The sequence below is a fragment of the Pempheris klunzingeri genome, chromosome 2 (genome assembly GCF_042242105.1).
Source record: "Pempheris klunzingeri isolate RE-2024b chromosome 2, fPemKlu1.hap1, whole genome shotgun sequence".
Taxonomy (NCBI): domain Eukaryota; kingdom Metazoa; phylum Chordata; class Actinopteri; order Acropomatiformes; family Pempheridae; genus Pempheris; species Pempheris klunzingeri.
The window spans coordinates 12,599,023-12,616,173 of NC_092013.1; the positions used below are offsets into that span (position 1 = coordinate 12,599,023).

Genomic DNA, 17,151 nt, shown 5'->3' on the forward strand with positions numbered 1-17,151 from the left:
CCACTGCTCACACATCACACACATCCTTAGCAACACCAAGAACTGACAACACCCCAAGCGACCACTCGTAATGTGGTCATATAGAATAGTTTGTTTTAATGTACTACACAAAAAATTCTAATCTGCTGTTAATTTGCATCATCGAATGCCACAGAAAGGCCAGTCTCAGTCTACCTTAAATAACCTTAATCATTATTTGCTGTGTGTCATGATGATGCCAAATTTTATCTACATGAAGCCAGTAGCTTCCAAAATATCATGTATGACTAATAGACTGCTGGAGACGGATCCACAGTCACCACCCCAGTTCTCACACCTTAATCCCTGCTGCTTTACTGCACGACATGTAACCAGGGTTACAATCGAACACCAAGACCTAATTTTAACCAACAAACCCTAAACTTTCTCACAAACAAAATGTTTTGACATTCTTCAAGATGGCAATGATTTCAGTCAGTTTCTTGGAGCAGAGTTTGCGTACAGCTTAATGTGAACATGCATTAAAAGGTAATGCACATCCTGAAGTGCGAACAACAGTGAATCGATTTTAATGCAGCTTCATACTGAGGTTCTAATAAAAAGAAAAACACAAGCTTTATTGAGCACCTTGACACAGCAGTAAATGAACTTGACATTCTTGTCTTACAAACCAAAAACATGGTTGCTGAAAGTATGAAACATTTTACTTTGCTGTTCTAACAACAGTCGTAAGTACGACTCTGAAAATAGTGTGAATGACTGTCATACCACAACATACAGCAAAGCTCAAAAACAGCATTAAAAAGTACAGCATAAACTATTAGCGTTTACACAAAACTACCAGTGAACACATTTCCATTGAATTTAACCTTTAAAAATTAAATATACAATCATGCAAAAATAATTAGAATAATAATTAAAAAATCATAATTAAAAGTAAAATGTTTGAAATACACTAAAAATATATTATGTACTTACAATGTTAAACATAAATGCTACTGTTACTGTAAATGTATATCCATGCTCTTTGGGCCCAGCTTGTAGATGTGTAGTGTTACTCAACACTCACCTTGGTGAGCTCAGTTGCCCAGTTGTTGAGGAAACTACAGACGTAGATCAAAGGATATAAAAACACAATAAGCCTCTTGAGCATACGGCATTTGGTTTGAGCATCAACACAAGCCTGCTGCTATATTTGAGTTTTGCCCTAATAAGACAGAAGATTTCATGGCAGGTATCGTGTAACATTGAAGACAGAGGCTCATTATATCTTGTGTGTAACCACTTCAGAATTTCTTCTTCCTATTCACTGCCGTAAGTAGATACTCTTTCCAATGGAATCAGTGCCTAATGGCTGTCTACCCACACTTTTAAGTTGTGCTGGCTTTGTGCCACATTCTTGGCACAAACCTTTGGCTACAAGTATGCTTGCCATCTAGGACAACATCGCCAATCCCTTCACATACAGTAGACTATTAATGACCAAAACAGGTTAGAATCAATACCCCAAACAAACTGAACTGAAGAAATGATGATTTGTAAAGCATAAAGGAAGTAGAGCTGCAATCCATCACTCGGTGCTCTACATTTAGGGAGTGTCTCAGTCCCTTGTGTATCGCTTAAGAACAAGAATAAGAACAGCTGTTGGCACTGTTGTGAGAAACAATCCCTTGGCACTCCATCCTTTTCTTTTAAGCTTGTTGGCACTCATTTCATTTTTTAATCATTTCTGACTTGTAAGGACTCTGAAACATTATATCAGTGACTTTTTAAAGCTTCTCCAAAGCATGGCAAGGGCCTACTGTTGTGCCAGAGAGCATAAAAAAGATGCATTAGTCACACCTTTGGACTGTCTGTAACTACTGTCTGCGACCATGCACAAGAACTGAACCAACTTCACATCCTCTTCACCTTATTGGCATACACAGTAGTTTCCACAAGCTAAACCAACTTCACATCTGCATCCTGCAATAGCATGTACTAAACTCACAAGAAGGAAAACAAAACAAAACAAAAAAAACATGTAGATATGTCAAAAATGTTGCTGCCATCCTCACAATTCATAACAATTATTACTACAGGCAATGCTTAAGACAATACAGTAGTGTAATTGTTTGCCAATAATTACAGAAATGTAAGTATTTTTATTGACCCAAACTTCCATTCCCAATCAATTCTAAACCTGTCAATGATCTGGCATTGAAGGCATCCAATAAACTGGGTAATGTGACAGCTAGAGGTGAAAACTACAGCACAAGGATTATGCAAGGCGACATGACCAAATACAGCAAAACACGTGTGATAGGCTCCCATCACTCTATATAAAAAGGGCACAGCAAACCTCCACCAAGGACAGGCACCCAGCAAAGGTAAGATTTTTTCTTTTAGTGGGTCAGATTTATTTAGTCATTAAAACATTCCAATGCAAGACATTAAATATACTTGTAATACTGCCATGTGTCATTTGTATTAAGTAAATATTGTGTTTAAAATATAGAAGATAAACATTTATATGACTACACAAAGCTTTAAAGTCTTATCAATATAATTAACATTTCATTTTCCTCACCTTATTTTAAAAAGGTATGGTACAGTTAACACTGATGTAGACTTTACATCATACATCAACATCTTAACTCCTCTTTTCAGAAGTCAGCATTGAAATCTGCCAGAAACTCCTGCTCACCTGGTATCATCCAAGGTAAATAAGGCTTTACATTTGTCCTAGAGAGTGACTCCAGAATAACTAAAGCTTTTCTCCCATAAACATTTCTAAGTTCTGGCATGACAGTAGCTACCTGTATTTAACACGTCTTAATAAAAGAGCATTTATTTGACTACAGTAATAATAATATAATTGTGTAAGTGAATTAACTGAATTACTCTCATCTTGTTTCCCCTTGTGCAGTAAAGGGCCATCATGCCAGACCCTGAAATGGAGTGTTTTGGCCCGGCGGCCATATACCTCCGGAAGCCAGAAAAGGAGAGACTTGAAGCCCAAAACACTCCCTTTGATGCTAAAACAGCGTATTTTGTGGCTGAACCCAACGAGATGTACCTCAAAGGGAAACTTGTTAAGAGGGAGAGTGGCAAAGCCACCGTGGACACTCTCTGTGGAAAGGTGAGCATGAAGACACTACAATTTAGAGTGATTACAGTCGATTTTAGAGCGGTTCACATATTTGATGTAAAATCTGGACTGCTGTGACATGTTACCCTTTGACAATTTGAAATATATTGAAAATCAAAAATAATTAATAACTCTGCTGTCCAAAATTGGTTTGCTCACAGGCAGATGAATATTTTCTGATTATATATATATATATATATATATACACACACACACATATACATACACACATATATACATATAAACATATACATATATATTTATTTATTAATAATATATATTATATAATTTGTACAAAGTAGTTAAATGTTTGTTTACCTCCGTTCAGCTATTTTGCTTATCTGTCTATTACTGTGTATGTACATTGTGAGCAACAGAAAAGACAGAGTCAAATTTCTTGTATGTGTACACATACATGGCCAATGAAGCGGCTTCTTCTTCTGATTAGACAACACATGACTAAAGGACAGTAACTAAGCTTTTTTGTGCCCCTATTTGACAGAGCATCACTGTAAAAGACACTGATGTCTTCCCCATGAACCCTCCAAAGTTTGATAAGATTGAGGACATGGCGATGATGACCCACCTCAGTGAGCCCTCTGTGCTGTATAACCTCAAAGAGCGCTACGCGGCATGGATGATCTACGTATGTTTTGTGGAGGAAAGAGAAAACTTAAGTGGCACATACATGTATTTGTAAAAAACTGTAATTCTATCACGTTTCACATTGTTATAGACCTACTCAGGGCTGTTCTGCGTCACTGTGAACCCCTACAAGTGGCTCCCAGTGTATGACTCAGGGGTTGTCGCAGGATACAGAGGCAAAAAGAGGATTGAGGCTCCACCCCACATCTTCTCCATCTCTGATAACGCCTATCAGTTCATGCTCCAAGGTATTAATCAGTTGGCACTTTGTGTCCAGAAATACAGAAGCTTGCAAAGTCAACTAGTAACTATTGTCCACCATTTGATGTCTTGCAGATAGAGAAAATCAGTCAATCCTGATTACGTAAGTGACTATTTTTAATACCATCTACAGTATTTGCAACATCAGAAATATTCATTTCAAATAATATTTGTGTATGCACCCTCAACCCAGTGGAGAATCCGGTGCAGGAAAAACTGTCAACACCAAGCGTGTCATCCAGTACTTTGCAACAATCGCAGTGGCTGGAGGAAAGAAGCAAGAGGCAGTTTCTAGTAAGATGCAGGTAAGATAAGTTATTAATATGAAATATAACATGAAGAGGCAGAATACTGTCACATTGACAAAATGGTTGTTATTTCTAGGGGTCGCTGGAAGATCAAATCATTGCAGCAAACCCGCTGTTGGAAGCTTACGGTAATGCCAAGACAGTGAGGAATGACAACTCATCCCGCTTTGTAAGTTCTTTTGGGATTTCTCCATGAGTTGAAACAGTTATTTTTTTGACTACAATCGTTCACTGTGGCATTAATCTGAATATTATTCGGTTTTTGCATAGGGAAAATTCATCAGAATTCACTTTGGGTCAACTGGAAAGCTGGCTTCAGCTGATATTGAAACATGTAAGATTTTTTTTTTATGAAACTCATTGTGCATTATTGGTATTATTACAATGTCAACTCCTTCAGATGTGCTTTTCTGGATATTTTCCTTAATTTTTCCAACATCAATCCATACAGATCTGCTGGAGAAGTCACGAGTGACGTTCCAGCTGTCTGCTGAGAGGAGCTACCACATCTTCTATCAGCTCATGACAGGCCACAAACCTGAGCTGATCGGTGAGACATTAGTGAATGATAGTGTCAGTTTTTCTGCAGCAAGTGAACAACAATGGCTCATCACAGGTATTATACTGTGACCCGTTCTGTTTAATTTACATGTTTTTCTCCTTCTTTCTTCAGAGGCTCTCCTGATCACCACAAATCCATATGACTATCACATGATCAGTCAGGGTGAAATCACTGTAAAGAGTATCAATGACATTGAAGAATTCATCGCTACTGATGTAAGGATAGCTTCACTTTGAAGATTGCATTCACAGCTATAACAAATCATAGTTCACTTTTACTGTTATTATTTCTATTACATACACTAAGCTTATCATTGAGTTTTTAACTTAACTTTCATCAGAGAGGGTTTGATTCACCTCTATGGTGATCCTTGATGCTGTAATTGTAGTGGATTGCATTAAATGAAGAATTATTTCTGATGTCCTCCCCAGTTAACAACTAACAATGTCTTTCCAGAGAAACTCCATCTGCTTGTTTAAAATATACCTTGCTTCTTGTACCGATAAAGCATTTCAAAATAGAACTCATAATATGGTTAATAATAATGGTTTTACTTTAAAGCAAAGAAAGCTGTATTACAATTAGGAGATTAGGAGTAGAGGAGGAATTATATTAGTAAACATCTGTTGCACTACGCCCTCACATGTTTAATTCCAAGAACAATAGACTGTAAGATTGTGTTTTCAACTGATGTTTAATTTCACAGACTGCTATTGACATCCTGGGCTTCACTGCAGAAGAGAAGGCAAGCATGTACAAACTGACTGGAGCTGTGATGCATCATGGAAACATGAAGTTTAAGCAGAAGCAGCGTGAAGAGCAGGCTGAGCCTGACGGCACTGAGGGTATGAAATCTTCACACCATGAGCTTTAATGTAGTCATCAAGTTTTTGACATTTGAAAGAGAACCTATGATTTAGAAGTTCATTGACAAAGTTATCCTAACACAGTTTTTGAAGATGACTATTTGTGTTCTTCTTGAAGTGGCAGATAAAATCGCCTATCTCATGGGTCTGAACTCTGCTGATTTGCTAAAAGCACTATGCTACCCCAGAGTGAAGGTTGGGAATGAGTATGTGACCAAAGGTCAAACTGTCCCTCAGGTATGGCATATTAACAAGAACATTCACAGGAAAGAAACAAATTAAAATCAAATACAATACACTGTCTTCCATTTTCACATTTAAAGACAACACTTACTTATGCTCAAAGCACAATCATGGCTCTCAAAATGTTTCAAGCAAAGCAGGGTGGGAAATTAACATCAGCCAAATGTTGGTAAAAAACAAAGTGGCTGGTAGATTTCACACACAAATAATGGTTTACATTTACATAGATGTTGACATTTTAAAAAGTTATTGTCCCACCCTGACGCATAGTTTTGGATGTTTCTTTACCTGTTTAACCCTGAAATGTTGAATCACTTTTGTTTTAGAGCATACTTGTTAATTAATATTGTATTATTCATTTGCAAAATCAGGTCAACAATTCTGTCATGGCTCTCTGTAAGTCCGTCTATGAGAAAATGTTCTTATGGATGGTCGTCAGGATTAATGAAATGTTGGACACAAAGCAGCCCAGAAGCTTTTTCATTGGTGTCCTGGATATTGCTGGGTTTGAAATTTTTGATGTAAGTATACTTTGTTGATATTACCTAATTTTATGCAACCTCATGTAAGGCTGAGAGTAACTAAATCATGTTTAGTTAATGTTACTGAAGGCATCTGTTGACCCTTAATAGCTTGATTTCTTTAGTTCAACAGCTTGGAGCAGCTGTGCATCAACTTCACCAATGAAAAACTGCAACAGTTTTTCAACCACCACATGTTTGTCCTGGAGCAAGAAGAGTACAAGAAAGAGGGAATTGAATGGGAGTTCATTGATTTTGGTATGGACTTGGCTGCCTGCATTGAGCTAATAGAGAAGGTACTACAAAAGACACTTGCACCTAGAGTAATCCCCCTACTATTGCATGGCAGTAAATTCTTTTTTATTTTGTTTATTTTGTGTTGCTCCTAACAGCCAATGGGCATCTTCTCCATCCTTGAAGAGGAGTGCATGTTCCCCAAGGCAACAGACGTCACCTTCAAGAACAAACTGTATGACCAGCATCTTGGTAAAAGCGCCCCCTTCCAGAAACCCAAACCTATAAAAGGCAAACCTGAGGCCCATTTCTCCCTGGTGCACTATGCTGGCACTGTTGATTACAATGTCAATGGCTGGCTGGACAAGAACAAAGACCCCCTGAATGACTCGGTTGTTCAGCTCTACCAGAAGTCTTCAGCCAAACTGTTGGCTCACCTCTATGCATCACATGCCTCAGCCGAAGGTAGGGACTACATTTTTGTTCACCTGGTGTTTATTATATTTCAAAAAACACAATACAATACGGTTTAAATAAAAATGTATTGTACTTGTTCAAGTTAATAATAGTTAATAATTCAAATGTAATCTTCATGCTACAGCTGAAGGTGGTGGGAAAAAAGGTGGCAAGAAAAAGGGTGGGTCTTTCCAGACCGTATCTGCTCTATTCAGGGTAAGCGTCACAAATGACTCCCTCAGTAGTGAACCACAATACAATATGAACATAACTTTATTCCCAAAAATTGCCAAAAGGTAACATGCACAGTTGTAGGCCTTGTGTTTGTTAGGTGACAATGAGATTTTTTTTCCATATTTCAGGAGAATTTAGGCAAGTTGATGACCAACTTGAGGAGCACCCATCCTCACTTTGTACGTTGTTTGATTCCAAATGAATCAAAGACTCCTGGTAAGCCTAATATCAGTGTTAATTTGTACATTTAAACAGTACTGTAACTATCCAACAAAAGTCTGAACTTAGCATGTCTTTAAGGTCTCATGGAGAACTTCTTGGTCATCCACCAGCTGAGGTGTAATGGTGTGCTGGAAGGTATCAGAATATGCAGAAAGGGCTTCCCAAGCAGAATCCTCTATGGTGACTTCAAGCAGAGGTATTTACTAAGATTAACCACATGTTTGACCATACTCTGATTTCTTATTCACCATCAATTAATTTCCCTACAATCAGATACAAAGTACTGAATGCCAGTGTGATTCCTGAGGGACAATTCATCGACAACAAAAAGGCCTCAGAGAAACTCTTGGGCTCTATTGATGTTGACCAAAGTCAGTACAAATTTGGACACACAAAGGTAATCCATTTGTGTGTTATGGGAGTTTTTGTTTAAACTGATAATACAAGAAAGCATATCAATTCATCTGAGGTAACATTTAATTTTAGGTGTTCTTCAAAGCTGGTTTGCTGGGAACTCTGGAAGAGATGAGAGATGAGAAACTTGCTATCCTGGTCACAATGACTCAGGCTCTCTGTAGAGGTTTCCTCATGAGGAGAGAGTTTGTCAAGATGATGGAGAGGAGGTACTGTAGTCATTTAGCTACATGCAGCAAAGGACAAATGTACATTTGTGAGCGATAACTTGATGGTGGATGAATATTTAGCTTTATAACCCCACAACACTTCTTACTAATATAGCTTTAAGAATCTAAATTATGCGGTATATTTACTTTGATGCCTGTTTTCCCCAGAGAGGCCGTTTACTCCATCCAGTACAACATCCGCTCATTCATGAATGTCAAAACCTGGCCATGGATGAAGCTGTACTTCAAGATTAAGCCTCTGCTGAAGAGTGCAGAGACTGAGAAAGAGATGGCACAAATGAAGGAGGACTTTGAAAAGACCAAGGAGGAGCTAGCAAAGGCTCTGGCTAAGAAGAAAGAACTGGAGGAGAAGATGGTATCTCTACTGCAAGAGAAGAATGATCTGCTATTGCAAGTGCAGTCTGTAAGTGGTATCATGTACATGTCTACTAAATATCTTCCATCAGATGACTGATTTGGGAATGACATGAACCTGTTTGCATTGACTTTTAGGAAGGTGAAAACCTCAGTGATGCAGAGGAAAGATGTGAGGGGCTCATTAAAGCAAAAATCCAGCTTGAGGCCAAACTCAAAGAGACGACTGAGAGACTGGAGGATGAGGAGGAAATGAATGCTGAGCTGACGGCAAAGAAGAGGAAGCTGGAGGACGAGTGCTCTGAGCTGAAGAAAGACATTGATGACTTGGAGCTCACTCTGGCCAAAGTGGAAAAGGAGAAGCATGCCACTGAGAACAAGGTTGGTAAATGTTCAATATGGCCTTAAAGTTCGCAGAGGTCTTTGAAAATTATTTTAAAAGGGTTTTATAATTCTGCAATGTTGTAAATTCAGGTTAAAAACCTGGTGGAGGAAATGACTTCTCAAGATGAAACCATTGCCAAGCTGACCAAAGAGAAGAAAGCCCTCCAAGAGGCCCACCAGCAGACCCTTGATGATCTGCAGGCAGAGGAAGACAAAGTCAACACTCTGACAAAGGCCAAGACCAAGCTGGAGCAACAAGTTGATGATGTACGTAATAATAACAAAGGGTGATTTCTGTCTGTCTCTGAAAATGAAAAACAAAAAATAATGCCTCATCTTGGTTAAAACAGCTTGAAGGTTCCCTAGAGCAAGAAAAGAAGCTTCGTATGGACCTTGAGCGAGCTAAAAGAAAGCTTGAAGGGGATCTGAAGCTGGCCCATGAAACCATTATGGATCTGGAAAATGACAAGCAGCAGTCTGAGGAGAAAATAAAGAAGTGAATATAATTTAATTTGATCATTTTAAAGTATGTATTCATGTCTGACCTAGTTGTATTTCTCTAGCATACAATAACCAGAATAAAATCCTCTTCTAGATAAAGTACATACTACGTTTTACACAAATCCTCCAGTAGTAACCAGCAGTCCTTTTAAAGGTTACAAAACCACTGATTACATCGATCAAAACCATGTTCTCCTTGGTCAAAATTTTGTTAGAGAACTGGTGCGATTCTGTTTGTAATATTTATGTATACTTATTTGTAATATTTATCTATTTTGCACCATCACAGGAAGGAATTTGAAACAAGCCAGCTTCTTAGCAAGATTGAGGATGAGCAATCACTTAGTGCTCAGCTTCAGAAAAAGATCAAAGAACTTCAGGTTGGTTCTTAATAGTATCTAACAGTTATTGCACTTCAGTGACTATGAATGACCCAGATGTGGTTGACAGAAATGTATTAGTGGTGTTTTTTTTCCCCCAACATGTAATTATTAGGCTCGTATTGAGGAGCTGGAGGAAGAAATTGAGGCTGAGCGGGCGGCTCGGGCCAAGGTGGAGAAGCAGAGGTCTGATCTCTCCAGGGAACTTGAGGAGATCAGCGAGAGGCTCGAAGAAGCTGGCGGGGCAACGTCTGTTCAGATCGAGATGAACAAGAAGCGTGAGGCCGAGTTTCAAAAGCTGCGTCGTGACCTCGAAGAGTCCACCTTGCAGCACGAGGCCACTGCTGCAGCCCTTCGCAAGAAGCAGGCTGACAGTGTGGCAGAGCTGGGAGAGCAGATTGACAACCTCCAAAGAGTCAAACAGAAGCTGGAGAAAGAGAAGAGCGAGTACAAGATGGAGATCGATGACCTCAGCAGCAATATGGAGGCGGTCTCGAAATCGAAGGTAACTTTTCACTTGAGTCAACATAAATGACTTCTGCCTATATTCAGCTTTCACAGAATTAGACTACATTGTGTTACTTTAGGTCAACACGACTTTTGTTAATTTCAGACCAATCTGGAGAAAATGTGTCGTACATTTGAGGATCAACTGAGTGAGATTAAGACTAAAAATGAAGAACATGTGAGACAACTGAATGACGTTGGGATACAAAAGGCAAGACTGCAAACAGAGAATGGTGAGAAAAAAAAAAGATTATGCATTTACTTTAGTTCCAAATAATACCCATTTTTGCATTCAGATTAGTTCTACCACTTTCTCTCCTCAGGTGAAATCAGTCGCCAGCTGGAGGAGAAAGAAGCTCTGATCTCTCAGCTGACAAGGAGCAAGCAGGCTTATACCCAGCAGATTGAGGAGTTCAAAAGGCACATTGAGGAGGAAGTTAAAGTATGAGCACATAACACTTGCTGACACTTTCACAGAGCTGCAGTGTTACTTGAATAGAAACAGCTCAGTTCAAAGCTTAAAGTTAGACATATTTAAGTTGATAAAAATGTCTATTTCTTTGCAAGGCCAAGAACGCTCTGGCTCATGCTGTTCAGTCAGCTCGTCATGACTGCGACCTGCTCAGAGAGCAGTATGAGGAGGAGCAGGAGGCCAAGTCTGAGCTGCAACGTTCAATGTCCAAGGCCAACAGCGAGGTGGCTCAGTGGAGAGCCAAATATGAGACTGATGCTATTCAGCGCACAGAGGAGCTGGAAGAGGCCAAGTAATGGACAGTCCTGAAATCACACACGTTTTCCACACGCAACGATTCTGTAAATAGTAAATAACCCGTTTGATGTACATTTTAACAGGAAAAAGCTCGCCCAGCGTCTCCAGGATGCAGAGGAATCCATCGAGGCTGTGAATGCAAAATGTGCTTCTCTGGAAAAGACCAAGCAGAGACTGCTGGGTGAAGTGGAGGACTTGATGATCGATGTGGAGAGAGCCAACGCTCTGGCTGCTACCCTCGACAAGAAGCAAAGGAACTTTGACAAGGTCAGATTTTATTTATGCCTTTTGTACTTAAATGAAGAGAATTGTGAATTACTAAAACGTGGGTGTTTTTTATGTTTCCAGGTTCTTGCTGAGTGGAAGCAAAAGTATGAGGAATGCCAGGCAGAGCTGGAGGGAGCTCAAAAAGAAGCTCGCTCTCTCAGCACTGAGATGTTCAAGCTGAAAAACTCATATGAAGAAACTTTGGACCACCTGGAGACCTTGAAGAGGGAGAACAAGAATCTGCAACGTATGCAAAGTTTTAAAAAAGCAGAATATTCAAATACAAATATTCAAAAAAGAAATGACAGTGGTCTGATTGTGGAGAAATTTACAGATTTGATACCCGATTTTCCTTTATACGATCACTCTTTTAGCAAGCTGTCATATGCTTTGTACAAAAGGAAAAAAGCATGGAGGAGTGTGCCCCCCAGTGGGCCAACATGGTCTATGACTTCAAACTAGCATCAAATTTAACATAGTATATTACAGTTTTTATGAATATACAAGTGTGCAGTATATTAAATTCAAATGTCTATCAAAGAGACAAAATACTTATTTCAGTACTTATTTCAGTTCAGCTTATATCTTTCTTTATTACAGAGGAGATCTCTGATCTAACCGAGCAAATTGGTGAGAGTGGAAAAACCATTCATGAATTGGAGAAAGGGAAAAAGACTGTAGAGTTAGAGAAGTCAGAACTCCAAACTTCACTTGAAGAGGCTGAGGTACTGTCCAAAAAACATCTCTCTCATTTAACACAACTTTAAATAACGCTGGAGCTAAATAATATATATTTATTTTTTGTCAAGGCTACCCTGGAGCATGAGGAATCCAAGATTCTGCGCATTCAGCTTGAGCTCACCCAAGTCAAGAGTGAAATTGACAGAAAGCTTGCAGAGAAGGACGAGGAGATCGAGCAGATCAAGAGGAACAGCCAGAGAGTGATTGAGTCCATGCAGACCACTTTGGATGCTGAGATCAGGAGCAGGAATGATGCCCTGAGAATCAAGAAGAAAATGGAGGGAGACCTTAATGAGATGGAGGTTCAGCTTAGCCATGCCAACCGCCAGGCATCTGAAGCTCAGAAACAGCTGAGAAACGTGCAGGGACAGTTTAAGGTACGGTGGCTTATTAAACAAAATTGCAGGCAAAGTTTGCTTTATTTAGATTGCACTGAAAACTATTATTATTATTCATTTAGGATGCACAGCTGCACCTTGACGAAGCTATAAGAGGTCAGGATGAAATGAGGGAGCAGGCTGCCATAGTGGAGCGCAGGAACAACCTGATGCTGGCAGAGATCGAGGAGCTGAGAGCTGCTCTGGAGCAGACGGAGAGAGGCCGCAAAGTGGCTGAACAGGAGCTGGTTGATGCCAGCGAGCGTGTGGGGCTGCTGCACTCTCAGGTAAGTAAAAGATTAAAACAGTGAACTTTTAACAGTGAACAGTGAAACGAACAGTGAACAGTGAACACCTGACTGAACTGAAAATTACAGTATGAAATCCAAACTATTATTTGTTCAGAACACCAGCCTCATCAACACCAAGAAGAAGTTGGAAACTGACCTCATTCAGATCCAAGGTGAAGTAGAAGATTCTGTCCAGGAAGCAAGAAATGCTGAAGAAAAGGCCAAGAAGGCCATCACTGATGTGAGTCATCCTCAAACTTCACTGTGTAATTATTTACAATATACAGTGCTTAACAGAGTCAGAGCGTAACACTGTATGTCAGACAATTTCTCCCCTATATGTTGTGCCATAGCAGTTGAAACATTAGACTGACTTCAGCTTATATTCAATGATATAAAAAAAAAACTTTTCAGGCTGCCATGATGGCTGAAGAGCTGAAGAAGGAGCAGGACACCAGCGCTCACTTGGAGAGGATGAAGAAGAACCTGGAGGTGACGGTGAAGGACCTGCAGCACCGCCTGGATGAGGCTGAGAATCTGGCCATGAAGGGCGGCAAGAAGCAGCTCCAGAAACTGGAGGCTAGGGTTAGTTTCACGATGACCAACCTATTCCAACTGTAGACCCTGACAACATTTTGTATTTTAAAAATCACTGCATTCTTATTCATTCAAGGTTCGTGAATTGGAGACTGAAGTCGATGGTGAACAAAGGCGTGCTGCTGAGGCTATCAAGGGAGTGCGAAAATATGAGAGAAGAGTAAAGGAACTCACCTATCAAGTAAATTGATATTTACTAATACATGAACTACTACAAATAATGGTCATAATAATATGAAAACAATATGCTTGAATTAGTATTAAATGGGTATTATAATATTTTATCATTCCTGTTTTACAACAGACTGAGGAGGACAAGAAGAATGTTTTCCGACTTCAGGATCTGGTGGACAAGCTGCAGCTGAAAGTGAAGGCCTATAAGAGGCAGTCTGAGGAATCTGTGAGTACACCTAATACTAATAATGACACATAATTCGAAAAAATGTCACTCAGTCCACAGGTTTTGTATTTGACTGTGGCTTCATCTTACAGGAGGAGCAGGCCAACACTCACCTGTCCAGGTACAGGAAGGTGCAGCATGAGATGGAGGAGGCTCAGGAGCGTGCCGACATCGCTGAGTCTCAGGTCAACAAGATGAGGGCAAAGAGTCGTGAAATTGTCAAGGTAAAAATGAACTATGTGAGATGAATTTCTAGAAATGCTTATATTATATACATATTTAGATCATTTGGCAAAATGATTGACATGACATTGTTCTGTCTTTTCAGATCAAGGAAGCAGAAGAGTGAGGGAGATATTTAAGTAATACAGTAACTAGAAACCATACAATATGAGTATCTAGTTACTTGTTCACTTTGGCATGTTAAGCATGCTATGATAACCAAAAGTCAATAAACGGTAGATAGTTTGTTGCATCTTTTTTGTCTGCCTTTTCATTTTCTGAAAGCATGCTACATGTTTTCAAGCCTTTAGGGGCTTACACTACGTTTCATTATGCAGATACAAATTATAAAATCAAATATAAGAATCAAATGTAGTACATAGTCAGTAATTCTGATTCATGTCCTCAAATCTAATTCAAAATCTGGATTAAAAATGTACACTTTGTAAACCCAAATATACATACACTGTATACAGAATTTGTATATACTTTGATGTATATATGAATTTTAATGTTAAGACTACATCCAATCAATCACTTAAAACCTCTTTCATTGTCCAGCTGATGGAACTGTTACACCCGGTCTATGTCTTTTTCTGACATTAGGCAGAGAAGTGATCAATGACCGCACATTATTGTCAACATTAGGACCAAGGTACTTACATTTTCAAAACCAGCCTTTAAAACACAGCCGAATGGTTTATTACAGTTATTACTCGGCAAAAAGTGAGGCCTGGAAGTGACTTAAAAACACCTAAAAACATGCTGTTTACTGTCTGAACTGACATGTAAACATAATATTCTGCAGTGCTATCATTGTTTCATAAATGAGTGAGGAAACATAACGGATGCTTCAACACAGGTGCATTGCATGGTGCAATTAACCAGTTCACATCCAATCATGCTCTGTGGTCTGCATAAAAATGCTGAGCAGGCCTGGTCGATTCTGATTTTATATCAACGTGGCAAGAGGATTTAAGTGACTTTGAAAATGGGTTCATTTCAAGGCCACAGACAATCTCAGAACCCATCAGTCATCCTCTGCCGCTGATTCAGCCTCTGGGCGCAAGAGACAATGTTTCAGGGCTTCCTGTGTTGCCAGCAGCTAACCTGATAAGAAAGACAGACCAAGACTTCTGTGTGCCGAACAGATATCAGCCTATGAATGCAGATAATTTTCAAAAAAGCTCATACAAAACTACATTGTCGTCAGATGATAACTGACGGGTTTCAAGACTGCATTTCAGCCAAAGCCTTCCACGTCTTTTTCTCTCCGCATGGACCGTTTACTTGAATACAACCATAACCCCCATCAAACATGACTGGTCAATACCACCCAGACAACAAAGAGAAACCAGGCGCATATCAAAATCCTGTCCCTTGTCCCTAAATAGTGTCGTAATTTGTGGTTGACGGTGCACATTTAAGTAGGCTGTGATCTTCATTAAAGGCAACTCAGATGACTGAGAATGTCAATGTAGGACGTGATCAGACTGTATCAGCAGTCTCAATTATATAGCAAGCGATATTGTAGTAGGGACACAGTGCATAGATCCCCTCATTACAAAGACTTATACACATTTGAGAGTTCAGTGGTGCAAAAACAATACCCACTGGTCTACACAGATCTGGACAACAGTGGAGATTTCCTTCACCATATCCTTTTCCTTGCAGATCACAACCCGCTGAATATAAAAATGACCCTCCTGTTTACTTGCATGTGTTTACTATGTGGTGGTTTTACCTTTGATTTGTTAGCCGACTGTAGCTAACGCTAACTAAGCTAACGGTGAATGACATAAACATAATGTTAGCTTGTTTGACATAATCCAAAATTTGGTTAAGAACCTGAACAGAAACATATAGCATATAGTCATATTAGTTCGTTAAGTAGCTTCAAAGAGTATCCGCAGTTTATTCCTCTCCAACAACTAAATACTGCTTTTACATTTTAAACCTTTTTGGAGATTAAGCTAATGCTAACACTGGCATTTCTTTTGTACATAATTTCATACTGTACGTTTGTAGCTTCATACGCTAAAAATCAAACACCGCATGTCTGACAACACTTACCACGATCTTGAAGACATCCGGGATGGTCTAGAAACTCTTCTCTTCATCTGGAAAATAAAAAAGTCACAACAAGAGACTATTGTGTCTCACCTGTTTCCCAAAGTTCAGATTCCCTCAAACCAAGATGGTGACCGGAAGTCCCTTCCTTGTTTGTCTGATATGAGGCCTCATCAAAAATAAAAGTAATCAGAAGTAATCAGACGACTGAAAAATGTTTCTAAAAGTCCAACATTTGGATGTTTCACGGTAATTGTCATTTATTCTGAGAAAATCTTTAGGCCTAGTTTTGGATTGAGAACTTATATTAGGCAAGAATTTTATTTCTAAGTTTTTATTTAATTTTTGGCACTGTTTATACACACACACACACACACACAAACATATATAGACATTTGTTATAAAAATACAAATATCACACTACCATGTGATGCAGAGCTGTTTGGTCAGTGTGTCAAAGTGTTCTTGGGCAATGTGTATGAAAGAATAGTCTCGAACTTAGATTCCTCCTGAATTTTTTTTAATTTATTTATTTTACCTTTATTTAACCAGGAAGTCCCATTGAGATCAGAAATCTCTTTTACAAGGGAGACCTGGCCAAGGTAGCAGCCATACAAAATCAAAAGCCAGAAACATGATACACAAATACATGACACACAAATAGAAAATAAACAATAAAACAGATTGACACCTATTGAATGGATGATGTGTGAATGAGGATGTCATGTAAAAGCACTTTGAGTAATTGAAATGACTAGAAAGGCGCTATACAAATACAGACCATTTACCAATACAATGGAGGTTGACAATGGATGGACTATTTCTTGAGTAGGAAATACTCCAATGAAAGTTAGGCCATTAACATTATTTAATTATATACTGAGCTCCATTGTATGGGGTAATGATTCTGGAAGAAGATGCTGAATTTTGGTGTTGAATGTTTGTTTTTTTAATGCTGTGAGCATCACAAATGAAATTTCAGTCACA

The 17,151-nt window shown here is 39.1% G+C and overlaps 1 protein-coding gene across 1 annotated transcript; it reads left to right on the forward strand.

The window, feature by feature from the left end:
- The first annotated feature begins 2,626 nt into the window (after positions 1-2,626).
- LOC139215685 (myosin heavy chain, fast skeletal muscle-like) lies at positions 2,627-14,347 on the forward strand. Its single transcript, XM_070846720.1, has 40 exons — positions 2,627-2,680; positions 2,888-3,100; positions 3,612-3,755; positions 3,846-4,002; positions 4,091-4,118; positions 4,209-4,320; positions 4,400-4,492; positions 4,594-4,657; positions 4,775-4,873; positions 4,997-5,100; positions 5,592-5,730; positions 5,870-5,988; positions 6,366-6,515; positions 6,641-6,811; positions 6,908-7,214; positions 7,351-7,421; positions 7,568-7,655; positions 7,740-7,857; positions 7,935-8,058; positions 8,148-8,284; positions 8,453-8,708; positions 8,798-9,040; positions 9,134-9,310; positions 9,394-9,539; positions 9,834-9,924; positions 10,040-10,429; positions 10,538-10,664; positions 10,755-10,873; positions 10,999-11,195; positions 11,284-11,467; positions 11,549-11,714; positions 12,068-12,192; positions 12,277-12,585; positions 12,669-12,872; positions 12,991-13,116; positions 13,290-13,460; positions 13,549-13,653; positions 13,777-13,872; positions 13,965-14,096; positions 14,201-14,347. Exons 2-40 carry the CDS (start codon positions 2,900-2,902, stop codon positions 14,219-14,221), a joined length of 5,811 nt encoding a protein of 1,936 aa, XP_070702821.1. The 5' UTR covers positions 2,627-2,680; positions 2,888-2,899; the 3' UTR covers positions 14,222-14,347.
- Positions 14,348-17,151: the final 2,804 nt, after the last annotated feature.